General features: G+C 42.3%; 1 protein-coding gene across 1 annotated transcript in view; it reads right to left on the reverse strand.

The window, feature by feature from the left end:
• LOC118399192 (helicase SKI2W-like) overlaps positions 1-27,804 on the reverse strand; it is a 50,022-nt gene that overhangs the window by 14,263 nt on the left and 7,955 nt on the right. The window contains exons 7-25 of the mRNA XM_035795063.2: positions 27,626-27,679; positions 26,168-26,331; positions 25,875-26,036; positions 25,495-25,640; positions 25,154-25,300; positions 21,776-21,860; positions 21,550-21,656; positions 21,071-21,217; positions 20,854-20,950; positions 20,478-20,690; positions 14,877-14,987; positions 14,590-14,701; positions 9,736-9,854; positions 4,026-4,157; positions 3,520-3,657; positions 3,176-3,280; positions 2,877-3,012; positions 2,524-2,650; positions 2,014-2,224 (exon numbers count right to left, since the gene is read on the reverse strand). Coding sequence (XP_035650956.1) covers positions 2,014-2,224; positions 2,524-2,650; positions 2,877-3,012; positions 3,176-3,280; positions 3,520-3,657; positions 4,026-4,157; positions 9,736-9,854; positions 14,590-14,701; positions 14,877-14,987; positions 20,478-20,690; positions 20,854-20,950; positions 21,071-21,217; positions 21,550-21,656; positions 21,776-21,860; positions 25,154-25,300; positions 25,495-25,640; positions 25,875-26,036; positions 26,168-26,331; positions 27,626-27,679 — 2,513 coding nt within the window. The remainder of the gene's footprint in view (positions 1-2,013; positions 2,225-2,523; positions 2,651-2,876; positions 3,013-3,175; positions 3,281-3,519; positions 3,658-4,025; positions 4,158-9,735; positions 9,855-14,589; positions 14,702-14,876; positions 14,988-20,477; positions 20,691-20,853; positions 20,951-21,070; positions 21,218-21,549; positions 21,657-21,775; positions 21,861-25,153; positions 25,301-25,494; positions 25,641-25,874; positions 26,037-26,167; positions 26,332-27,625; positions 27,680-27,804) is intronic.

Below are 27,804 nucleotides of genomic sequence, written 5' to 3' on the forward strand. Positions count from 1 at the left end.
AGGTGATCTTACATAAGTCTGCAAATGCGAGCAATGCTTTATTATTATTTTTAAATGGTGAAACTTAGCTTCCCCAAACTTCAAACCCACACGCCGCCTACATTAGAATAACTTCCCGCGTGTACTTTTCCTCAGCCAACAAGACAAATAACGAACAGCCAAATCACTAGCCTATGTCAACCTACCCTATCCCCCACTACTATAACTATTCCCCACTACTATAACCTACTGTACATAGCCCACCTATAATTTAGCCCAAACAACTACCTCTTTCCCAACTGTATTTAATTTATTTATTTATTTTGCTCCTTTGCACCCCATTATTTTTATTTCTACTTTGCACATTCTTCCATTGCAAAACTACCATTCCAGTGTTTTACTTGCTATATTGTATTTACTTTGCCACCATGGCCTTTTTTTTGCCTTTACCTCCCTTATCTCACCTCATTTGCTCACATTGTATATAGACTTGTTTATACTGTATTATTGACTGTATGTTTGTTTTACTCCATGTGTAACTCTGTGTCGTTGTATCTGTCGAACTGCTTTGCTTTATCTTGGCCAGGTCGCAATTGTAAATGAGAACTTGTTCTCAACTTGCCTACCTGGTTAAATAAAGGTGAAATAAATAAATAAATAAAAACTAGTAGAAAGGTTAACCTATTCTATTGGTCAGCTTGTCATTCTGTGCGAGAAACAAAGCCTATTCCAAACAGACTCTGAGACAGTTGTGGGACAATAGATCCCAAATTCATTTAAACAGTAGGCCTAGTATGGCTGCACCCCAAAAAAAACTTTCAAAAGCAATGAGGTTCATGCAACAGATCAGAACGTTTAGCATAGAATGTTGATAAACTTCTATTTCTTCACATTATAAGCGCAGTGGGCTACGCGCAAATGTTAGTTCAATAATGCAATTAGCAGGTTTCATGTGACAGAGGTGAAAATACTTGTTAGAAATTTTGAAAGAGTGGAAATCTTAATGTGTTAACATTGGTTGCTAACAGGACTTATCATTGGTTACTGGACAATGAAACAAACTTGATTAACAAAACAATAGAACACAGGAGAAAAAGGCCACTGGTTTCACTGGCCATTGGAAGTATTTATAAAATAACTGCCTGCGCATTTGGTTGGATTTGGCTAGGGTACTTTGAAGCACGTTTCAAAGAATTAAGTATATGTTTTCAAAATGCATACTGCCTCCAGCTCACTACAAAGTGGCGTGACGTGTCGAAGCCTGCCTCGTTGCCTATGCACTTGAATGGCGAATGCGAAGCGCGCTTAATGACCAGTTGAGAAAATAAATAAATAAAATATCTCTTTTTAATTTTGCCCATAGTTGTTTTTTTTCTTCACGGAATTGCCTTTGGAATTGTTGTGCGGTGATTGGGCTTATTAAAACGCATTTCACTCCAGCAGCAACAAACAGATGTTTGAATTCTTGTGCTGCATCGACTTGTATTTCAATCAACGAATAGGGCTAAAATGCATCATTTCGCAAAGGGATTATTATTTCTTTGGACAATTGGCCGGCACCATTTTTATTTAGCGACTTCTGATTATTTATTTTTAATCGACCAAAAGCCAGCTATTACAGGATAACGGAAACAATGGTGCAGGCCCAAATAAATTACAGTCTGACAAAATGACTATTAGAAAGCAGTATAAAAAGAGTCCAGGGCTTGTGTTCATAAAAAGTCTCAGAGTAGAAGTGCTGATCTAGGATCAGGTCGACCCTGTCCATGTAATCTAATTCATTATGATCAAAAAGACAATAACAGATCCAATATCAGAACTCCTACTCTTGACATCCGTAGATGGACCATAGATTGAAACAAAAAAGAAAGGAAAGGGAGAATGAAGTGGAAAAGATAGAGAGGAAGACAGAGGAAGACACAGGTGTGTGGAGACTGTCTGTCAGACCTGTCTCTGTTCATTATATGAGTGCTCCGACATCATTATGGCAATATCAGGTCAGTGTGTGGAAGTGACACACACACACACACACACCTGTTCTGAGAAGGTGGGTGAGTGGATGCAGTTGAAGTCTTTGAGGCTGTCCTGCAGCACGCGCAGCCTCATGGTGCCCTCCACCACATCCACACTCTTCAGCTGGAGGTCATTCACCGCGTCAAGGGTCACCACCCCGCCTGGGTTGGCCTCCGCCAATCGCAGGAGCTCCTGGGTTGCCGTGGAGATGGCTTGGCCCGGAGGATCAAGCCTGTGAGAAATGGAGGGAGGGAGAAAGGATGGAAGGAAGGAGAGAAAGATGAAAATAGACTCAAGAGTGGCGGCTCTTTATTTCTGTGCATTCAATGATATGTAGAGTGCTATTCACAAAAGAAAGGCAGATGGAAGACACTGTTGAGTGGTCATGATGACATCATAAATATAAACCCCTTATTTGCATAGATAAACATGGTTATGTGGGCTTAGTGGAGCCATAATGTGCAAAAAGGCTGAAACATACTGTATACGCTACATGATAATGCATGAATGCACACACACAAATTGTCCCACCTGAAGCGCGGCTGCTGCCTCTTGTTATAGTTGTCAATGATTCGGTCAGGGATCACCTTCAGGGTCTTGACTGTGATGGCTGACACGTCCTGTAGCTTCAGCTTCTGGACCGTGTGACTGCAGGGACCTATCAGCGGATCATATAGAACGTACACAATCGTTATTGGTTATTCCGTTGAAGCGTATGTGAGCTTGTTAGTTAGTATTAGCATGTGTGCGTGTTCACTTAGCTGTGTGTGTGTGTGTATGTTGAGTCTTCATTGGTAAATGTGTATGTCTCTAACAGGGAGAAGTCGAGCATCAATCCCTGTGCGTGCGTGAGTTTCCATGAATAAATGTGTGCATGAACTGACCATCAGGTAGAAAGAGGGCAGTGTTGTAGAGGTGGGGGAAGGCACTGGCGTTGGGGCTGTCCCCTCCTCCCTCCTCGTTGCCTTTCTCACAGATGACGAGAGCAGTAAACGTACGATTCACTGAGTCGCTGGACACCTGGGACAGATATTAAATAAATGATTGATGAGGGGAGAAGTGAGAACGATAACTACATGACATGCCTTTGTCACCTAAAAAAAGTTGCAGTCCACACACACACACACCCACACAGACAAACACACACACACGCACACAGACACACCCACACACAGACCCACACCTGTAGGAGGACTCCAAGGGCGTTGAAGTGCTGTTTGTTGTTGACCACTACCACTCGTCCCACAGAGAGAGCCTTCAACCCATTCACGGACCCCAGAACTGCACACTGAAAGATGACAGACGGACAATTATCAAATCATAGTGATGTTGTATTTATTTATTTTTCTTCTTAAAATTGACACTTTTTCACAATCAATTATATTGAGTTGTTTTGTGATGTGGTTTGAGCTTGATTGTTTTGAAACCGTGCGTGTGTTATACATACATAATGTGTAGTGTGTGTCCGAGAGCACGTTTCTTTGTGTGTGCGTGTGTGCGTGCCTCTACAGTATGTTGTGTGTGTACCTGCAGCGCCTCAGCGGTGATGCGTAGCTCAGTGACAGTGTAGTAGTACGGCAGTAGGTCAGACAGCTGACCCTCCGTGTCCAGAGGAGGAAGAGAGGACAGAGTCTGTTTCAACTGACCGATCTGCTGCTCATGGGCCTGGGAGAAAGAGAAGAGGAAAATATAAGATATACTTTTATTAGGTCATATGAGCTGGAAATTTGTCTTCTGCTTTTACACACACAAACGCAGGTTGGAAAGACAGACTTTATGTAAAAGAAAATCTAAAGGAATGTAGATTAATGTAGATCCTCAATAAGCATGAATAAATGTCACATTAAATATGAATATTAGGGACAATATTTCTGTTCTGACTCCTTCCATCAAAAGCTGAACGGTCCTTTGACCATTTAAGAACCACTCAGTTGAGGACTACCAATTTTTAAAACGGGTAGTCCTCAACTGTCGTGTCATGCATTATCTCTAGTCTTTTGCCCCAAGTGCTTGTGGGTAATGTAGCACAGTACCTGTGTGTCTCTGTGGCTCTCAGAGAAGCTCCTCCTCATCATGTCGGTAACTCGGAGGGCCTCCACACGCAGCAGGTTGAGAATCATGGTGTAGGTCAGCCTGAACTGGGACTGCAGCACTGTGGGCTTCCCCTAGAACAAAGAAAGAAGACGAGTACGCGGCCAGTACGTCGCATCAAACTTTAGTGAACTACTTACAGAATATAAACTCAGCAAAAAAAGAAACGTCCCTTTTCAGGACCCTGTCGTTCAAAGATCATTTGTAAAAATCAAAATAACTTCACAGATCTTCATTGTAATAGGTTTAAACACTGTTTCCCATGTTCAATGAATCATAAACAACTAATGAACATGCACCTGCAAAACGATCGTTAAGGCACAAACAGCTTACAGACGGTAATTAAGGTCACAGTTATGAAAACGTATTACACTAAAGAGGCCTTTCTACTGACTCTGAAAAACACCAAAAGAAAGATGCCCAGGGTCCCTGCTCATCTGCGTGAACGTGCCTTACGCATTCTGCAAGGAGGCATGAGGAACTGCAGATGTGGCCAGGGCAATAAATTGCAATGTCCGTACTGTGAGACGCCTAAGACAGTACTACAGGGAGACAGAACGGACAGCTGATCGTCCTCACAGTGGAAGACCACGTGTAACAACACCTGCACAGGATTGGTACATGCGAACATCACACCTGCAGGACAGGTACAGGATGGCAGCAACAACTGCCCGAGTCACACCAGGAACGCACAATCCCTCCATCAGTGCTCAAACTGTCTGCAATAGGCTGAGAGAGGCTGGATTGAGGGCTTGTAGGTCTGTTGTACAGGCAGGTCCTCACCAGACATCACCGGCAACAACATCGATTTTGGACACAAACCCACCGTCGAAGGACCAGACAGGACTGGAAAAAAAGTGCTCTTCACTGACGAGTTGCAGTTTTGTCTCACCAGGGGTGATGGTCGGATTCGCATTTATCGTCGAAGGAATGAGCATTACACCGAGGCCTGGACTCTGGAGCGGGATCGATTTGGAGGTGGAGGGTCCGTCATGGTCTGGGACGGTGTGTCACAGCATCATCGGACTGAGCTTGTTGTCATTGCAGGCAATCTCAACGCTGTGCGTTACAGGGAAGACATCCTCCTCCCTCATGTGGTACCCTTCCTGCAGGCTCATCCTGACATGACCCTCCAGCATGACAATGCTACCAGCCATACTGCTCGTTCTGTGCGTGATTTCCTGTCAGTGTCAGTGTTCTGCCATGGCCAGCGAAGAGCCCGGATCTCCATCCAATTGAGCACGCCTGGGACCTGTTGGATCGGAGGGTGAGGGCTAGGGCCATTCCCCCCCAGAAATATCCGGAAACTTGCAGGTGCCTTGGTGGATGAGCGGGGTAGCATCTCACAGCAAGAACTGGCAAATCTGGTACAGTCCATGAGGAGGAGATGCACTGCAGTACTTAATGCAGCTGGTGGCCACACCAGATACTTACTGTTACTTTTGATTTTGACCCCCCCTTTGTTCAGGGACACATTATTCAATTTCTGTTAGTCACATGTCTGTGGAACTTGTTCAGTTTATGTCTCAGTTGTTGAATCTTGCCATGTACATACAAATATTTACACATGTTAAGTTTGCTGAAAATAAACGCAGTTGACAGTGAGAGGACGTTATTTTTTTGCTGAGTATTTACAAAAGAATACATATAGGAGCAGTCAGCATTGTACATCAGGACGCACAACTACAACGCATTTCGACTACTAGTCTTCCTCAGGCAGCGTTGTAGACGGAAGGTGACATGCCTCTAGAAATAGAAGTGGGGCAAGTAAATGTCATGTCAGGAAAATAAACTATAGACAAAACATAAATACACACATCATGATCAAGTCAGTGTACAGAGACAACATGAAAAATAATACACAGGGATGTACAGGAAGTGCATAAAGGGATAGTGTTTTAGAGTTGTGTTCGTAAAAGACAATATATGCACTGTTGCGTAAGACACGTTCTATAAAAAAACAAGACGCACACCATGGTGATTATCAATAAGTCAGAAGAACAAGGAAAAAAAACAAAAGGCTACTGGTCAAGTCTGGGAAGGTACACTAGAGAAAACAGTTCAGCTATAGTTGTTAGTTTAATCCGTGGGGAGCAATAGTATCTAGGAGGTGGATCCATTTAGACTCTTTTTGGAGTAGGAAACGGTGAAAATCACCCCCCCACTTACCCTGGGCGACAAAGAAGAAGTATAATTAAAATGGATGTCATTTAAAATGAATGTCACTTTTATGTTGTATACACAAAAAATATAAATAATTGGAGGTAATGGAGCAGGAACCTTTTAAAGTGGATTGAGAAAGGTTTGTGTTAGATCACACAGGGTGGAGGTACGGAGGATGAAGTTGGGCATTTCTAATCATATAGACAGCAATTAGAAAAGCAAACAACTGTTATAGGAGCCTACATTTTCCCCTGATGATCGGACCAGGAACAACTTTGGCCCATAGTTATACACTAACAGTCAGCGATTAGCTACCACTGCTATCGAGCAATTACAGTTAGCAACTTATCTGAAGACTGATCCAACAATTGATCAACTACGGTAGTGGGCAGCGAGAGGGTAATAGGGAGAATTTATCATATTTTCTACAGTATAGCAGCAGGAGGACCAATTCAGGGTGGAAATAGTCCACTCTAAAGCCCCACATTAGAGAGGTCAGTTAAAAATAAGGCCCTTGACAGTTTAATGAGGCACTTGTTTATGCAATCTAGCACGCAGCAACCCAAGAGGACTGTATGGCTTTTTCCTATACAGCAACCCTATTCCCAAAACCTACATAATGCACTAATTTTGACCAGTTCCCCATGGGCCCTGGTCAAGAGTAGTACACTTACATAGGGCGCCAATTGGGACGCAGTCTATATTCTGTACAATGGCGGAGCACTTCGTGGGCGAGGTAGATGGAATCTATTGCGGGATTTTGGATTTAAATAGGAAATATGGGATTTGTATTATTATATCCTTGGTAGAAAAGCAATCCCTTTCTAATTCTATGAGCTATCCCCTCACCCATGGGAAAAGTAAGCCAAGTAATACACTTCTTAAAAAGAACTGACTGATGTAGAGCAGTGGTTTCTAAACGTCTCCTTTCCAGGGACCACCTGGGACCATCACTGTCAAATGTTAGCAGAGTCGCACAGTTTATTTAAATAAAATATTTTAGCGGTCACATTTTATATCAGTTTAATCAGTGAATGTAACATGGATGTTTATTAAACCATTTTCATTGTAAAAAGGTATGTAGAATTGTTAAAAATCATTCATACTCCCAACTGTTATTCTTTTTAGCAGAAAAAATAAACAATAAATAAATAAATCACCAAGATTTGAAAAGCAATAAGATCGGCCTGGTTCTTCATATTCCTTTTATTTGCAGCCTTGCCCTACTCTAAGTGCTTATGGGGTACCCTGGGGTTCAGAGAAAGTATCTCACCCAATTCACAAAATAATGACAGCAAGGTTAAGAAAGGGCATAGTCTTGACCAAATGTTATACACAGAATTTTGGGGGGGGTTGCAGAAATGTGTTTACATCCGTTTTAGTGCGCATTTCTCCTTCGCCAAGATAATGATTCCACCTGACAGGTGTGGCATATCAAGAAGCAGATTAAACAGCATGATCATTACACAGGTGCTGGGGACAATAAAAGACAACTTTAAAATGTGCAGTTTTGTCACACAACACAATGCCACAGATGTCTCAAGTTTTGAGGGAGTGTGCAATTGGCATGATGACTGCAGGAATGTCCACCAGAGCTGTTGCCAGAGAATTTAAAAGTGAATTTCTCTACCATAAGCCGCCTCCAATGTCATTTTAGAGAATTTGGCAGTACGTACGACCCGCCTCATAACCGCAGACCACATGTAACCACGCCAGCCCAGGACCTCCACATCCGGCTTCTTCAGCTGCAGGATCATCTGAGACCAGCCTCCCAGACAACTGATGGAACTGTGGATTTTTCCACAAATAAAGAATTTCTTCACAAACTGCGAATCTGTGTGCTCGTTGTCCTCACTAGAATCTTGACCTGACTGCAGTTCGGCGTCGTAACCGAGTTCAGTGGGAAAATGCTCAACTTCAAAGGCCACTGGCACGGTGGAGAAGTGTGCTCTTCATGGATGAATACTGGGTTCAACTGTGCCGGGCAGATGGCAGACAGCGTGTATGGCGTCGTGAGGGAGAGCGGTTTGCTGATGTCAAAGTTGTAAACGGAGTGCCTCATGGAGGCGATGGGGTTATTGTATGGGCAGTCATAAGCTCCGGACAACGAACATAATTGCATTTTATCGATGGCAATTTGAATGCAGAGATACCGTGACGAGATCCTGAGGCCCATTGTCGTGACATTCATCTGCCGCCATCACCTCATGTTTCAACATGATAATGCACAGCCCCATGTCGCAAGTACACAATTCCTGGTATCTGAAAATGTCCCAGTTATGCATACTCACCAGACATTTCACCCATTGAGCATGCATGGGATGCTCTGGATCGACGTGTACGACAGCGTGTTCCAGTTCCCGCCAATATCCAGAAACTTCGCACAGCCATTGAAGAGGAGTGGGACAAGATTCCAGACTTAACAGCCTGATCAACTCTATGTGAAGGAGATGTGTCGTTCTACATGAGGCAAATCGTGGTCACACCAGATAATGACTGGTTTTCTGATCCATGTCCCTGACTTTTTTTTTAAGATATCTATCGATGCTTATCTGTATTCCCAGTCATGTGAAATCCATAGATGAGGGCCTAATGAATTTATTTATATTGACTGATTTCCTTATATGAACTGCAACTCAGTTAAATCTTTGAAATTGTTGCATGTTGCGTTTATATTTTTGTTCAGTATATGACTACAACATATCATCAATTAACAATATATTCAAAATGGAACAAAAATATACTTGGGATGGGCATAGAATTCGAATATACGAATATCCAAAAAGACGTTAATATCAGAATGGACATAAGTATTCGAATACTTAAGTACACATTCTTTAGGGGGAACATTTTTAAAGGCTTTGTCTTAAATAATATAATTTATGTGGCATTGCTACACACAAGGAAGGATATACCATGACATTCCTAATTGAATAAAAACAAACTTTTGAATGTTTTATAACCTGCGCCCCATAAAAATCCATACCGTAGCTACAGCCTACACAAGTATTTCACGCGTGTAGCTTGTTGTTGACAGTCAGAGGCTCCATGTGTAGCAACGTGACGTGGGAGATCTCTAAACAATGCCAAATATAATTAATTAAGTTGGCTAAATGGGAAGGGGACGGCAGGTAGCCTAGTGGTTAGAGCATTGGGCCAGTAACCGAAAGGTTGCTAGATCGAATCCCCGAGCTGACAAGGTAAAAATCTGTCTTTCTGCCCCTGAACAAGGCAGATAGTCCGTCATTGTCAATAATAATTTGTTATACAACACTTTAAAATCACTACTTTGATATATGCACTCAAGTTATAGCGTCCTGCAGGTGGAAAGTGGAGAGGGATTTTGGGGGATAAATGTGTATTTCTGTAATATCTGTTGGTTTGTGTTTGTCCTGTCAACCAAAAAAATTATAAAAACTTGATCACAAAAAACTGTCATAAAACACTGATATAGCGGTATTAAATGTAAGGCGACAGTGGAAGCCTTACCAGCATCATGACATGTAGTTCTCCCATATCATGTACCCCTGACTTGCATAGGATGATGACAGTGCCTGTGGCATCCAGACCTCTCCTACCAGCTCTACCAGCCATTTGGATATACTCACCTGACAGAGAGAGCGAGAGAGAGAGAGAGACAGACAAAGAGGTTAGTCATACAGTACTAAGAGCTCTTAAATATGTAGAAAAACATCCATTCTATTTTCTCCTTTCCACTCAAACATGAGAGAGAAGTGTCAAGTTAATGTCACATGCAGTGAAATACATTTCTTGCAAGCTCTAACCACGACAACGCAGTAGTCAATAACAATGTAATACTAAAAATAAGGTAGAACAAAAAAGCACACGATTTAAAAATAAGAACACAATGTACGTACGCATACTATATACAGGGTCAGTTCCAGTACCATATTTACAATGTGCAGCGATACTGTATCGATAGAGGTAGATATGTACAGCTGTAAGTTGACTAGGCATCAGGATATGATAAACAGAGTAGCAGCAGCGTATATTACATTTAAGTCATTTAGCAGACGCTCTTATCCAGAGCGACTTACAAATTGGTGCATTCACCTTATGACATCCAGTGGAACAGCCACTTTACAATAGTGCATCTAAATCTTTTAAGGGGGGTGAGAAGGATTACTTTATCCTATCCTAGGTATTCCTTAAAGAGGTGGGGTTTCATGTGTCTCCGGAAGGTGGTGATTGACTCCGCTGTCCTGGCGTCGTGGGGAGTTTGTTCCACCATTGGGGGTCAGAGCAGCGAACAGTTTTGACTGGGCTGAGCGGGAACTGTACTTCCTCAGTGGTAGGGAGGCGAGCAGGCCAGAGGTGGATGAACGCAGTGCCCTTGTTTGGGTGTAGGGCCTGATCAGAGCCTGGAGGTACTGAGGTGCCGTTCCCCTCACAGCTCCGTAGGCAAGCACCATGGTCTTGTAGCGGATGCGAGCTTCAACTGGAAGCCAGTGGAGAGAGCGGAGGAGCAGGGTGACGTGAGAGAACTTGGGAAGGTTGAACACCAGACGGGCTGCAGCGTTCTGGATGAGTTGTAGGGGTTTAATGGCACAGGCAGGGAGCCCAGCCAACAGCGAGTTGCAGTAATCCAGACGGGAGATGACAAGTGCCTGGATTAGGACCTGCGCCGCTTCCTGTGTGAGGCAGGGTCGTACTCTGCGGATGTTGTAGAGCATGAACCTACAGGAACGGGCCACCGCCTTGATGTTAGTTGAGAACGACAGGGTGTTGTCCAGGATCACGCCAAGGTTCTTAGCGCTCTGGGAGGAGGACACAATGGAGTTGTCAACCGTGATGGCGAGATCATGGAACGGGCAGTCCTTCCCCGGGAGGAAGAGCAGCTCCGTCTTGCCGAGGTTCAGCTTGAGGTGGTGATCTGTCATCCACACTGATATGTCTGCCAGACATGCAGAGATGCGATTCGCCACCTGCACAGTCCGGTATATGATATATGTATATGATATATGATGACTGTATGTGAGTGGGTGTGTGTAGAGTCAGTATAAATGTATGTGTGAGCAAATTATGGAGTGAGTATATGTACAGTACCAGTCAAAAGTTTGGACACACCTACTTATTCAAGGGTATTTCTTTATTTTTACCATTTTCTACATCGTAGAATAACAGTGAAGACATGAAAAAAAACATTTGGAATCATGTAGTAACCTAAAAAAGTGTTAAACAAATCAAAATATATTTGAGATTTGAGATTCTTCAAAGTAGCCACACTTTGCCTTGATGAAAGCTTCTTCACGATTGTGCGAGTGTGAGTGGACCATTTTAAGTTCTTCGTGATTTGGACACAGTGATTTAAAGCTCTCGACCCGCTCCACTGCAGCCCTGTCGATGTGAATGGGGACGTGCTGCCCCCCCCTTCCTGTAGTCCACAAACAGCTCCTTAGTCTTACTGATGTTAAGGGAGAGGTTGCTGTTCCGCCCCACACTCCACACACCGCCCCTGTCCTGTTGTCAGCAAACTTGATGATGGTGTTGGAGTTGTGCATGGTCAAGCAGTCGTGTGTGAACATGGAGTACAGGAAGGGACTAAGCACACACCCCTGTGGGGCCCCCGTGTTGAGTGTCAGTGTGGCAGATGTGATGTTGCCTTCCCTCACCACCTAGGGTCGGCCTGTCAGGAAGTCCAGGATCCAGTTGCAGAGGAAGGTGTTCAGTCCCAGTCCTAAGCTTGGTGATGAGCTTGGATGGGGAAATGGTGCTGAACGCAGAGCTGTAGTCAATGAACATCATTTTCACATAGGTATTCCTCTTATCTCGGTGGGTGAGGGTAGTGTGGAGTACAATAGAGATTGTGTTGTCTATGGATCTGTTGAGGCGGTATGCAAATTGGAGTGGGTCTATGGTGTCTGGGATGATGGGGTTTATGTGTGCTATAACCAGCCTCTCAAAGCACTTCATGATTATAGACGACAGACAGAGAAAGAGAGCAAGCCAAAACAGGCAGAGACAAAAGAGGTTAGTCATACTCAGGGTTTCCGTTATGAAAATTTGGCACCAGACAAAGTGACCCTCGAGATTTTAATTCACCGGACATTTGAGAAATTTACTGGACATCCATATGCATTGGCTGCGTAACGCATTAGGACGTCTACCCACAGTGCTCAAAAATCACATTTAGATTATTGTCATTTATTATTATAAAATGTTTTTGTTGTTGTAATTTTCCCCCTTTTTTCTCCCCAATTTTGTGATACCAAATTGCGATCCAATCTCTCCCAATGGGCCCGGGAGAGACGAAGGTCCTCCGTGACCTGCCAAGCTGCGCTGCTTCTTAACACCCGCTCGTTTAACCCGGAAGCCAGCATCACCAATGAAGTCTGCTTGGAGGCGACCGGACCACCACAAGGAGTCGCTCGAGCGTGATGAGCCAAGGAAAGCTTCCTGGCCAAACCCTCCCCTAACCGGGACGACGCTGGGACAATTGTGCGCCGCCCCCAATGGGACTCCCGGTAGTGACGCCTCAACACTGCGATGCAGAGCCTTAGACCACTGCGCCACTCGGGAGGCCCTATTGTTAATTAGTTTAACAGAATAGAAAGGAGCTGTAACAAAATAAAGTAGAACTATGTTTCTTATACCAACATGACAGGTTTTATTGAAAAGCAAAACATTGCCTGTTGCGTCTTCATCCCTGCTATAAATCATAAATGAACATCATTTTTTTTAAATTAAAACATTTAGACTAGAAGAACAAGTCGCCTACATTTAAATAAGGCCTAGTAAATAACAAAACAAGGCCGTCTATGAACACCAGGGCCGGCCCGCCCCACTCCTGCTGCGATTCAGAACCACAGCAGTGGAAAGAGGCCACTCTAGGTGGCCACAAAGTGAAGAAATTATCAAACTGATCTTGGACAATAAAATTCATAATGTAAATACATTTGTTAAGGCTGGTTCATTGAGCGAAAGCTTATTTTACAATGCAGCTGTGAAAGGAGGCCTGCACTCGTTTTCCAAAGTTCAAATGATATCGCTCTCTTTTTACAGTTGAGGCTCCCGAGTGGTGCAGTGGCCAGAGGCGTCACTACAGACCCTGGTTTGATCCCGGGCTGTATCACAACCGGCCGTGATCGAGAGTTCCATAGGGTGGCGCACAATTAGCCCAGCGTCGTCCGGGTTAGGGGAGGGTTTGGCCGGGGTAGGCCGCCATTGTATATCAAATATAATTAAAATAAACAGTTCTACTGGATGGTTCTTGTTATTGTAATTGGAATTTATTGTGGGGTCGTGACTCGTGTCATGTAAGATATACGTATTTGGCTTATTGATAACAACTCTGTTTCCTATGATAGGCAGTTAGCTGCCTAGTGATTGCAACATTGTAACTCTCCGATGTGAATACGTAGAAACTGAAATGCACCAATTGCGCATGATACACATCATTACTCTACCCTATCAATTAATTCCAAATCTCTATGCTATACATGACACAGGGGCGGCATATGTTGATCTGGCCTAGGGTGTCAGCAGAACTACTAGGACTGGGCCTGACCAACACAATCATTTGCCTCCAATTTACTTGCGTTTGCGGCAGACCTTGGCCTGCTCAAAGTGAGCCGCTGCTGTTGGATAAGTCAAAACTGTCCAAAACCTTGGAGTGGCTTCCAGTGCCAATGAGCCTCGTTACTTTGTCCTTATGAAGGCGGGATCTTAAGGCTGTCTTTACTGTTTTGGAGAAAGAATCCCCTGTTTGGAAATGGTGATAATCAACACAATTTTTGTCAATTGTGACCAGTCCATTTAGCTTAAATCCCTTGCATCTTTTGCGTGAGTAAAATGAAAAACACGCACACCCGACACAAATTACCGAGCAGCTTGAGGATTTATTAGCATATGAAGAATATTTTCCTTTGAAGTTGGAGCACATAGACTGGTTTTCCATCAATTAATAAAAAAACTTATTTTGCAATAGACTTTATTTTTCTCCCGGACAATTTGACCGGAACAATTATATTTATTGGCATTTACCGGCTAACGAAAACCCTGGTCATATGGTACTAAGAGTTCTTAAACATGTAGAAAAACATCCATTCTATTTTTTCCCTCTACAATCAAACATCAGAGAGAGCGAGAGAGAGATTGAAGTGGCGTCAGATGAAAATACTTCCGGTAAGCACTCACACTCAGCTTCTCTATCCGTTTCAAATTCTCCTCATTTGAATTAATGTGCAAATCAGCTGTTAATTCAAGAGTGCCTTCAAATCTGCTTTCTCAGAGACAGAGTGACAGCGAGAGACAAAGAAAGAGAGAGTGAATGAATGAAAAGGACGTTGTGTATATAAACGCATGAGAAGGAAGGGACCGTACCAGGCAGCAGGCTTCGGAAGCCGGTACCATCGTGTTTCCGTATGCTGTCAAACACAACTGTCCTCGCGGGCATATTCACTCCCATAGCAAACGTCTCAGTGGCAAACAGAACCTGAGAGAGAGACATTCATTTGTAAAGCGTGTCAAGACGTTAAATGCACTTTAAATCAATTGTGATTTGATGACAGAGGTAGAGGATTGGAAGCTAGGACTTTTGACCAGACATGGAGTTTCAAGATATTGACAAATAGTCACACTGATTTAAAAATTGAACCAATAAGACTCACCTTTACTAGCCCCCGTGAGAACAGCATCTCAATGACCTCCTTTAGGATTGGCAGGATGCCGCTGTGATGCACGGCGATCCCCCTCTTCAGCAGGTCCCTCATCAACAGGATCTAACAACAGAGGAGGGGTTGGTAACAAGACAGGTGGAGCGGCGAGTAGCATAGCGGCTAAGAGCATTGGGCCAGTAACTGAATGGTCGCTGCAAAGCACTTAACACTAATTGCTCCTGTAAGTCACTCTGGATAAGACCATCTGCTAAATTACTTTGTTGTAACGAGAGCCCACGACGAGTGTCACGCACCCTCCAGGCCAAGACATGTAGTTTTGTTATCGATAGCGCCTCCCTCAAGCTATGAATGATGAAGGAGCAGATGTTCCCTGTGCTCGCATCGATGTGGTGAAAGGGGGGTCAGCCCTTCCAGTCACTGAGTAGCTTACAAGACGCCCCTATCACAAGAACAATAAACCCCTCTCCCTTTCCCCCGTTTAGCGACTCCGAGTGTCCCCTGGGGAGGTTGAGGAGACAAAGAACAGACGCTTTCTTCCGATTAGCAGACCATCTTACGACCCGCATGTGTTACTGTTGATTACCAACTAGACTTTCAGGCACAGTGGATGTAGATTCAAAGAAAGAGGGGGGTCAGGCTATGATTTTCCTTTTAACAAGAGGGAAAAGTAGTGGCAATTGCACCAGTGACATTTAAACACGTTTCAAACGGAAAGACTCATAACATGTTGGTATAACTTGAAGCATACTGTGAGAGTTTTCTCTTGATATTTCTATGTCATTAAAAGGGAACTTAATGTATATTTTACTCAAAGCATGTTTAGAACCTACATGCTACATATTTCCTCCCCGGGACTGTTTAACTGTTTTCTGCACAGTAGGAACATACTGTGGACACTTATGAGGAAATCTCAACGGACATAACTGTGCTGAATTCTCAGAATCAACAGGGTGATCCTGTGACACCCTGTCCGGCCTAATCAGCCCGGCCTCTGTGAATATAGCTACAGGACTTGCTAACAGGGCTCCAGACTGGCGGCAGCGGTCTAAGGCACTGCATCTCAGTACTAGAGGTGTCACTGCAGACCCTAGTTCGATCCTGTGCTGTATCACAACCGGCCGTCTTTATTTTCCTAGACTGAGAACAGAGAGAAGTGGGTGTAGCTCATTCGGCTGTGAGCTACTTCAGCCTGCTGGCCTCAACATTACTGTCGAGAGGGACAACAACCTTTAAACCAGCTCCATCCCATCCTAACGGAATTGCAACAGGGCAGGCGTTAGCCCATGCAAGTCATTTATCCTGTTGCCTTCTTCTTTTCCTCTGAAAGTGGTGTGTGTGTGTAAAGTGGTGGAAGTCATTGAGTATTGTAAGACGGCAGATCTAATTTACAAACCCATGATCAACACTGTCGCACCACTGCCCACATCGGATGCTAATTGGTAGCCTAGTTCATGTCTATTCCTGATTGGTGAGCTCTATGGTTTCCCGGTTGTGAAAGCCTATGTCGACGTAGCGCTCTCACATTTTCTCTTTCAATGAATAAGATCAAATCATTCTCAAAAGTCCTGTGAAAGTGTTGTTGTATTTGCCTGTGTTGAGTACGCAAGCCATTCATATTGACCTGTGGAGCCTCTCCCCTCAATAACTGTGTCGCATCCCAAAGTACCCCGTCTTTATATCATACCTCTTAACTACCTCATTTTCCAACAAGTTTAGTTTAGTAAAAAAAAAAAAACTTGAATGAATTATATGGCATTAAGTCATTTGCGAGCGACTGGGTTTTTGCAGTTCCAGAACTGATGGCTATTCAGAATGAGAATATAGTAAATTAACTGTTGATTAGACTATTGTTTATGGGGATTAATGGTATAACGGTTAATGATAACTACTGGATAGGATAACTACATTATTCCAGTAATTAATCAGTATATTATCTTGAATATTAGCCAAAAGTAACAACTAAAATGTAAATGACCAATCTAACAATTCCTAGGTTACATTTCCAACAGTTCAATCTAGTTGCTGCAATTGGCTATGATAGGGAATAATACAGTTGAAGCAATGTGAGCCAAATTCATTGCATTGTTGATGTTTGCATTGAAACAGTAGAACAGTAGAACATGGGTACACTTATTTATTTTATTTTTTATTTTTAGAGGGTTGATCAGTTTAATATTGCGGAAAGAATGTTGCTTCCAATGTAATTGTCTGCATCATTTCCAATCCCCCATATTTGTTTGGTAAATATATATATCCATACATGCATGCATATATATACACATATATACATACACATACCTGTATAGACATACATACTTGTTTAATGAATATAACTTTATTATTATTCCCCGCAAACCCTTCCGCCGATCCCCCAATTGGAGTAAACTAATAAACACTTCTGCTTCTACCTTCAATCCATACATCTTATACACACTCTACAGACACAGTCTACTTTACAATAGTTCTCTCTTGTTTGTTCTTAGTCCTTCCTCTATTTCTGATGTCCATCCAGTTTGATTTCTATTTGTAACTATGCTATTTCACAGAAGTTCCGAACCTATATACGTTTTACAGATCCCGTATGCTTTACATTGTTTATCCTGTTATTAGTCCCACTCTTCAGCTCCATTCAATCCCTCCCATCTATCTCTCAACATCATCCATTTTGGATTTCTATTTGCCATATATTTCTCAACTGTGCTGTGATGCTTCACAAACGAATTGAACCTTCCTATTCTCATAGATTCTACAGATTGTAAATTTAAAAATAAACATTTTTGCTAAAATAATTATTATATTATTGATTGATTGACTATGGCTTATCAAATCACCCAGTATTGCTCTCTGTAGCGTTAGTTCTAGGCAAATGTTGCAATTCTTCAGCCATTCCTGGACCTGTGACCAAAAACGAGCTACATATGGACAATACCAAAATAAATGATCTAATGACTCTGCCTCCTCACAGCAGAATCTGCAGAGCTGGGAAGATTGTATCCCCCATATGTATAACATTCTATTAGTTGCAAGAATTTTGTATAGTAATTTATATAGATTTTTTTTTAAATCCGCATTGTTTTGCGCATCAATTCTTAAACCATGTGCCATGGAATGGGTACATAAATCTCTTCCCAACTATTTTGCAATTTATATGGCACAGCTGTCAGTATTTTGGTCCTTAAATGAAATTGGTATATGTTTATATTTATCAGACTTTTCTTTAACCATTTATGTTCTTTAATACAGGGCCGACATACCATTTCCTTACCTTTTTCCCCTTCTACTTGCCTCTTCCATTTTTGTGGTAATGCTGCAATTAATTGGTTGTAATTTTGGGTAGAGCAGACATTTCCATATGTCTGTGTTAGCTGCATGTGTGACATAACTTCACCAGTCCTATTTATGATATCATTCACTAAAATTATAACTTTTCTTTTTAAAATTTCTTCGATAAATACAGTTTTTTTAATCAATTAATATATTTGAATTTAACCACAATATTTGTTGTACTATTTGTTCCGTCCTTTCAGGTGGATTAACCTGAAATTGCAACCAACTTTCTAAGGCTTGTTTAAAAAAGACATTTTTCAAACAACCGAAAGTGAGCAGGAATAAAGGGGTAAAGGCCCTTCCTGAATATAGGATGATACATTCGTACCAATTGAGAACCAGTTTGGATTTAAGTATAACTTTTTTATGACTGATGCCTTTAGTGAGAGGTCTAATGCTTTAATATTTAATCATTTCTGCCCACCAAATTCATATTTGTTATATAAATAGGCCCTTTTAATTTTATCTGGCTTGTCATTCCAAATAAAATTGAATATTTTTTGTTCATATTATTTAAAAAGCAGGTCACAAGGTGTAGGCAAAACCATAGGCAAATAGGTAAACTGTGATATAACTAAGGAGTTAATCAGGGTGATTTTTCCACAAATAGACAGGTATTTTCCTTTCCATGGTAGAACGATCTTATCTATTTTTGCTAACTTTCTATAAAATTTTTATTGGAGTGAGAATTTCTTTCTTTTGGGATTTGTATACCAAGTATGTCCACATCTCCTTCAGACCATTTAATTGGTAAACTACATGGTAATGTAAAATGTGCATTTTTTAGTGATCCAATACGTAATATGGTACATTTATCAGAATTTGGTTTTAATCCAGAGAGGATAGCAAAAGTATCTAGATCCTCTATGAGGCCGTGGAGAGACTCCAATTGTGGTTTTAAAAGAAAACATGAATCATCAGCGTACAATGACACCTTAGTTTTTAGGCCACGGATTTCTAATCCCTTAATATTATTGTTTGATCTAATCTTAGCAGCTAACTTTTCGATGGCAATAATAAATAGATATGCCGATAGTGGATAACCTTGTTTTACTCCTCTAGACAGTTTTAAAGTTTCTGAGATGTAGCCATTATTTACTATTTTACACCTAGGGTTACTATACATAACCTTAACCCATTTTATAAGAGATTCCCTAAAATTGAAATATTCTAGGCATTTATATATAAACTCCAGTCATTTTTTATCAAAAGCCTTTTCAAATCAGCTATGAAAACCAGGCCTGGTGTCCCCGATATTTCATAGTGTTCTATTGTTTCCAGTACTTGTCTTATATTATCTCCTTGTATTATATTATCTATATGTATCATCCATGTAAAAAACCTGTCTGATTAGGATGAATAATATCTGACAATACTTTTTTAATTCTATGTGCCAAGCATTTTGCTAGGATTTTTGCATCACAACACTGAAGTGTAAGAGGTTCAGACTGGATCTTTATACATACCACTTGGGTCCTGTTTCAGTAATAATGATATCAGACCTTCTTGTCTACCATTTATATAGGAGTGGTTAAAACAAGCCAATACTGGTCCTTATAGTATACCAAAAAAAGTTTTGTATACTTCCACTAGTATGCCATCCAACCCTGGAGTTTTCCTCCTCCTCAGTAATTTGGCCTTCACATGAGTCTTTCTGTACAGATATACATTTTTTACATTATTATTAGGAAAAAAATCCATACAATTAGTTTCAGTTAGTGGAGATGGAGGAGCCTGAAATGAAAACATATTCTTAAAGTACTTTACTTCCTCTTTCAAAATATCATTTGATGAATCCTGCGTAACTCCATCATTTGTAACAAGTTTTAATACATTTTCTTTGGTAGCATTTCTATATTGAAGATTGAAAAAGAATTTGGTGCATTTTTCCATCCAGTTCACTTTATTATTATAATATTACACGAGATCTTTCTTGAATAAATTCCTCCATTTCTTTTTCGTTTTTCCTTTAACTTATTCTGTGCCTCTGTAGTACTGTTTTTATTGCTATCTAACTGTACTGTTAGTCCTTCAATTTCCTTTGTTAATATGGACTCTTTTGATCGAAATTGCTTTTGTTTTATAGATGAGTACTGAATTGCATTGCCTCTAAAGGCACATTTAAAAGTGTCCCATACAGTAAGGGGATCTGCTGTACCTATGTTATGTCTGAAAAAGTCAGTTATAACATGGGTACACTTGATAAGCAGGTCTTAGTTCTTCCAGACATTGAAGAAAACCGGTCCCAGCCAGAGTGCACCCTACCTGGGGCAGCTGGCGGTCCCCTCCCCTGAGGCGGCTCAGGCTCTTCTGGAAGAAGGAGTGGATGTCGCTCTTCTCCCCCGAGCTGGTGAGGTCCATGGAGGCTAGAGAGCGGGCGTTGTCGTCGCAGCGCGTCCTGGAGAAGGTGAACGCCACGACGGGGGTCTGCTGGCGCTGGGACAGGAAGTGGAGGAGGGAAAGCCACACCGCCCGGTCCTGGTGGAGAGATGGGAAAATAGAGAGGGAAAGAGTAAAGAAATTATACAGAGAGAAGATGGCCAATGGAGAAATGGCAAAGTGGAGAAGATGTTCAAAGACTGACAGATGTATTCCATGAGGATGAATGAGTGACAGAGAGAGTAGGTGTGATATTCTGTACCTGGTTGGGTGTAGTCTTCTGAGATGCATTTTTCGTCCCAAAGGACTGGGCGTGTTTACTGGTGCGTTCCTTTTTGGCATCTATTGCAGAATAGTACCTTAAAAACAAAGAAAACACCAACGGTTGGTATCATTAATTTTTGTTTTATCGTCCCAGGTCTAATGACAACCCTAACATATCCATGAGCCCAGGTGTGTGTGTGTGTGCGTGCACGTACCCTTTGGTTTGGAAGTTGCCTGTAGGGTCCAGCAGTAGGAACATCTCTTTCTGGGTCTTGGTACTGTTGCCTGTGTACAGGTAGTGCTCCAGAGGCACAGGTCTCTTCGCTGTGCTGATCACATAGATGTGCTTCTTCTTAATGCGCCTGGAGAGGAGAGAGGAAGGGAGCGGAGAAACTGAAGCAACCATACACAGCTCTGACGTCATTCCATTTATATACTAGAGGCCAAGCACAACATTGAACACTATAAAATCACCATACCGTGACGGCTATTACTGCACTTTAACTAGGACCAGGAGTTGTTTTGAACCACGTGACTTAAACAAGAAATACTCTGGGCCCTAGATATAGCCTAGAATTAGGGTCCAGAATTTGGGTCAAAAAAGCGTGCATGGTTTAACAGTGTCTTTGCGTGCATACATGCTTTGGGTATGGTGTTGACAGGTGTTGACAGTAGGCAATAGTTGACAACATACCCGATCCACTCACTGAACTCCACAGCGTTGGGGACAGTGGCACTCAGCAGAATAATGCTGACGTGGTCAGGTAACATGATCAGAACCTCCTCCCACACCACTCCTCTCTAAGAGGGAGAGAAAGACATAAGGGGAAGGAAAGAAAACGGGAGAATGAGATTTAGTGACACGTGACTGACTGAAACAGTGAGAGGGGAAGGTTTTGACCGCGAGGCTTCTCTGTTACCTCAGCATCATTGATGTAGTGAACTTCGTCAAAGATCACCCACTCCAAATCTCTGATGACCTCTGAACCGTTATAGAGCATGGACCTACGAGAGAGGGAGATAGAATATGTTAGTCAAGCTGATGTGTCGGCCTACATGACTGAGGGTATCTCAATGTATAACCATGGTATGCGTTCAGTTAGAATTTTAGACAGTATAAAAACAGTGTTCCATAGATGTTATATGTACAGTTGAAGTCGGAAGTTTACATACACCGTAGGAATTTAAAAACGGAGTTTAAATGTATTTGGCTAACACTTAATCCTAGTCAAAATTCAATGTCTTAGGTCAGTTAGGATCCCTACTATATTTTAAGAATGTGAAATGGCAAAATAATAGTAGAGAGAATTATTTATTTCAGATTTTATTTTTTTCCATCGCATTCCCAGTGGGTCAGAAGTTTACATACACTCAATTAGTATTTGGTAGCATTGACTTTAAATTGTTTATCTTGGGTCAAACGTTTTGGGTAGCTTTCCACAAGCTTCCCACAATAGGTTGAGTGAATTTTGGCCCATTCCTCCTGATAGACCTGGTGTAACGGAGTCAGGTTTGTAGGCCTCCTTGCTCGCACACACTTCAGTTCTGCCCACAAATTTTCTATAGGATTGAGGTCAGGGCTTTGTGATGGCCACTCCAATACCTTGACGTTGTTGTCCTTAAGCCATTTTGCCACAACATTGGAAGTGTGCTTGGGGTCATTGTCCATTTGGAAGACCCATTTGCGACCAAGCTTTAACTTCCTGACTGATGTCTTGAGATGTTGCTTCAATATATCCACAGAATTTAATCCTTCCTCACAATGCCATATATTTTGTGAAGTGCACCAGTCCCTCCTGCAGCAAAGCACCCCCACAACATGATGCTGCCACCCCCGGTTCTTTACGGTTGGGATGGTGTTCTTCGGCTTGCAAGCCTCCCCCTTTTTCCTCCAAACATAACGATGGTCATTATGGCCAAACAGTTCCATTTTTGTTTCATCAGACCATAAGTCATTTCTCCAAAAAGTACAATCTTTGTCCCCATGTGCAGTTGCAAACTGTAGTCTGGCTTTTTTATGGCGGTTTTGGAGCAGTGGCTTCTTCCTTGCTGAGCGGCCTTTCAGGTTATGTCGATATAGGACTCGTTTTACTGTGGATATCGATACTTTTGTACCTGTTTACTCCAGCATCTTCACAAGGTCCTTTGCTGTTGTTCTGGGATTGATTTGCACTTTTCGCACCAATGTACGTTCATCTCTAGGAGACAGAACGCGTCTCCTTCCTGAGCGGTATGATGGCTGTGTGGTCCCATGGTGTTTATACTTGCGTACTATTGCTTGTACAGATGAATATGGTACCTTCTGGCGTTTGGAAATTGCTCCCAAGGATGAACCAGACATGTGGAGGTCTACAATTTTTGGCTGATTTCTTTTGATTTTCCCATGATGTCAAGCAAAGAGTCACTGAGTTTGATGGTAGGCCTTGAAATACATCCACATGTACACCTCCAATTGACTCAAATGTCGTCAATTAGCCTATCAGAAGCTTCTAAAGCCATGACATCATTTTCTGGAATTTTCCAAGCTGTTTAAAAAGGCACAGTCAACTGTCAACTTCTGACCCACTGGAAATGTGATACAGTGAATTATAAGTGAAATGATCTGCCTGTAAACAATTGTTGGAAAAGTTACTTGTGTCATGCACAAAGTAGATGTCCTAACCGACTTGCCAAAACTATAGTTTGTTAACAAGAAATTTGTGGAGTGGTTGAAAAAAGAGTTTTAATGACTACCCTAAGCGTACGCAAACTTCTGACTTAAACTATATACGGTGCATTCAGAAAAGATTCAGACCCCATCCCCACATTTTGTTACGTTACAGCATTATTCTAAAACGGATTAAATTCAAATGTTTCCTAATCAATCTACACACAATACCCCATAATAGCAAAATGAAAACAGGTTTTTAGACATTTTTGCAAATTTATTCAAAATAAAAAACAAAAATGCGTTATTTATTGTACATAAGTATTCAGACCCTTTGCAATGAGATACAAAATTGAGCTCGGGTGCATCTTGTTTCCATTGATCATCCATGAGATGTTTCTACAACTTGATTGAGTTCACCTGTGGTAAATTCAATTGATTGGACATGATTTGGGAAGGAACACACATAATGTCCCACAGTTAACAGTGCATGTCAGAGCAAAAACCAAGCCATGACGTCAAAGGAATTGGCAGGAGATCTCAGAGACAAGATGTTGTCAGAGCACAGATCTGGAGAAAAGTACCAAAACATTTCCGCAGCATTGAAGGTCCCAAGAACACAGTGGCCTCCATCATTCTTATATGCAAGAAGTTTGGAACCATCAAGACCCTTCCTAGAGCTGGCCACCCGGCCAAACTGAGCAATCGGGGGAGAAGGGCCTTGTGGTCAAGGAGTTGACCAAGAACCCGATGGTCACTTTGACAGCTCCAGAGTTCCTCTGATTTGGTGGGATAACCTTCCAGAAGGATACCCATCTCAGCAGCACTCCACCAATCAGCCCTTTATGGTAGAGTGGTCAGACGGAAGCCATTCCTCAGTAAAAGGCGCGACAGCCCGCTTGGAGTTTGCCAAAAGGAACCTAAAGGACTCTCAGACCATGAGAAACAAGACTCTCTGGTCAGATGAAACCAAGATTTTACTTTTTGGCCTGAATGCCAAGCGTCATGTCTGGAGGAAACCAGGCACCCCTCATCAACTGGCCAATACCATCCCTACGGTGAAGCATAGTGTTGGCAGCATCATTCTGTAGGGATGTTTTTCAGCGGCAGGGACAGGGAGACTAGTCAGGATCGGGGTAAAGATGAGGGGAGCAAAGTCCAGAGAGATCCTTGAAGAAAACCTGCTCTAGAGCGCTCAGGATCTCAGACTGGGACAAAGGTACACCTTCCAACAAGAAAACAACTCTAAGCACACAGCCAAGACAACATAGGAGTGGCTTCGGGAATGTCCTTGAGTGGCATTCCCCATTAAACCTGACAGAGCTTGAGAGGATCTGCAGACAAGAATGTGAGAAACTCCCCAAATACATGTATGCCAAGAAGACTTGAGACTGTAATCGCTGCCAAAGGTGCATCAACAAAGTACTGAGTAACAGGTCTGAATACTTATGTAAATGTTATATTTGTGAATTTTATTTACAATTTAAAAAACAGTTTTTGCTTTATCATTATGGAGTAGGGTGTGTAGATTGATAAGGAAAAAAACAATTTGATCAATTTTAGAATAAGGCTGTACTGTAACAAAATGTGGAAAAAGTGAAGGGGTCTGAATACTTTCTGAATGCACTGTATGGTGTATATATTACGTCACCTCAATATCTCAGTGGTCATGATGAGACAGGAGGCTTCAGGACTCAGCTGGACATCCCCAGTCAGCAGCCCCACATCCCCAAAGGTGGTCTTGAAGTCCCGGAACTTCTGATTGGACAGCGCCTTGATGGGGGAGGTGTAGATGGTCCTATCAGAGGGTGCAAACACATGGAGGTTGAAACATGGAAAACCAGGAACAAGTCGATTTCCTATTCATCAATTTCAATGATACAGGTCATAAAATCAGTCATTTGTATAAATCTGAAAATCACATATTTTTACATATTTTTATTGTTGGATTAGAGATTTTAGAGAGCATGTCAAACATGTAAATACACACACCTGGTCATGTGTTTTTGTGAGAGAGCTATGGCGTATTCTGCCACCACGGTTTTGCCTGCTGATGTGTGAGCTGCCACAAACACAGACTCATGGGCCTCCAGCCTCAACACTGCCTGTTTCTGGAACATGTCCAACTCAAAGGGATACTGGGAGAGGGGGTTCACATTAGTATTGTGGAATGAACAAGGCTCTATGCCAATAAATAGAGTGTAATAATGTCATAAAACTATAAAACTAAACCCTGCAATATTTGTAGGTATCAGGTAATGTCAATAAACAGGCTTCTTTAATCTACATGGGACTAATCAACACATTGGTCATCGACATATTCAACTACATCTACCAAACCACCAACATATTTTGTCATTACATCACAGTACCTTGAAGGCAGGGTTGGGGATGCGTTTGTAGAAGTCATCGCAGGGGGAGGTGATGTCTACTGGGATAGCCCATCTCTTCCTCTCCTCGTGGGCCTCTCCTGGTTTAGTCGTTCCTCCATCTTTCTTCTCTGTCGAGGGGGTCCCAGGTGTAGAGGGAGAGTCCTACAGAAGGAAATAAACAACCACCTTTAAGTATATGAACATAACAAACAGAAGCTAAGTTAAGAGGGGAAACTACATTTTATATGTAGATTTTATTCATCAATGAACAGAAAAAAGTATTTATTTAATACCTTGATCCCCAGGTCTTCCAGGCTGTTGGTTCTGGGTAGTTTTGGAGCATTTCCGCTTCCGAGTCCTTTCTCTTTCTCCTCTGCCTCAGGCTGGGAGTCTATGATGTCATCAAAGGTGGATAGGAGGGACAGGAGATTGATTTCTCCCTTTGTGGTTTTGGCATCTGCAGAGAGAATTTTAAAAAGGAAGAAAATTATATATTTATTCAAGCTAAGAGAATAACCCTTAGGAACATACACTATATATACGAAGCTACTGTATGTGGACACCCCTTCAAATGAGTGAATTTGACTATTTCAGCCACACCCGTTGCTGACAGGTATATAAAATCGAGCACACAGCCATGCAATCTCCATAGACAGATATTGGCAGTAGAATGGCCTTACTGAAGAGCTCAGTGACTTTCAACATGGCACAGTCATAGGATACCACCTTTCCAACAAGCCAGTTCACCAAATTTCTGCACTGCTAGAGCTGCCCTGGTCAACTGCAAGTGCTGTTATTGTGAAGTAGAAACATCTAAGAGCAACAACGGCTCAGCCGCGAAGTGGTAGGCCACACAAGCTCACAGAATGGAACCGCAGAGTGCTGAAGCATGTAGGGTGTAAAAATAATCTGTCCTCAGTTGCAACACTCACTACCGAGTTCCAAACTGCCTCTGGAAGCAACTTCAGCACAATAACTGTTCGTCAGGAGCTTCATGAAATGGATTTCCATGGCCGAGCAGCCACACACAAGTCTAAGATCACAATGCGGAATGCCAAACATCGGCTACCTTTGGACTAAGGAGCAATGGAAACGCGTTCTCTGGAGTGATGAATCATGCTTAACCGTCTGACGGAAGAATCTGGGTTTGGCGGATGTCAGGAGAACGCTACCTGCCCCAATGCGTAGCGCTAACAGTAAAGTTCGGTGGAGGAGGAATAGGTCTGGGGCTGTTTTTCATAGTTCGGGCTAGGTCCCTTAGTTCCAGTGAAGGGAAATCTTAACGCTATAGCAAACAATGACATTCTAGACGATTCTGTGCTTCCAACTTTGTGGCAACAGATTGTTGAAGGCCCTTTCTTGTTTCAGCATGACAATGCCACTGTGCATGAAGTGAGGTCCATACATAAATGGTTTGTCGAGATCGGTGTGGAAGAACTTGACTAGCTTGCACAGAGCCCTGACCTCAACCCCATCGAACACCTTTGGGATGAATTGGAATGCCCGACTGCGAGCCAAGCCTAATCACCCAACATAAGTGCCTGACCTCACTAATGCTCTTGTGGCTGAATGGAAGCAAGTCTCCGCAGCAATGTTCCAACATCCAGTAGAAAGCCTTCCCAGAAGAGGGGAAGCTGTTATAGCAGCAAAGGGGAGACAAACTCCATATGAATGCCCATGATTTTGGAATGAGATGTTCGACGAGCGGGTGTCCACATACTTTTGTTCACATAGTGCATGTCTATTCAAACCTTTGTCACTGAAGTCCATCCCAGCTTTAAGTCCAGGGGGCACTGTGAGTAACCCTGGAGTAAAGGGGAAATAGGTATGTTACTTACAAACATCATGACACAAGCAAGAAACATGTACTCAATCACAAAAAGATCTGTAATCACTTAAATCTGTATTCCCGATTTTTGAAGAGAGCCAT

The sequence above is a fragment of the Oncorhynchus keta genome, chromosome 20 (genome assembly GCF_023373465.1).
Source record: "Oncorhynchus keta strain PuntledgeMale-10-30-2019 chromosome 20, Oket_V2, whole genome shotgun sequence".
Classification (NCBI taxonomy): domain Eukaryota; kingdom Metazoa; phylum Chordata; class Actinopteri; order Salmoniformes; family Salmonidae; genus Oncorhynchus; species Oncorhynchus keta.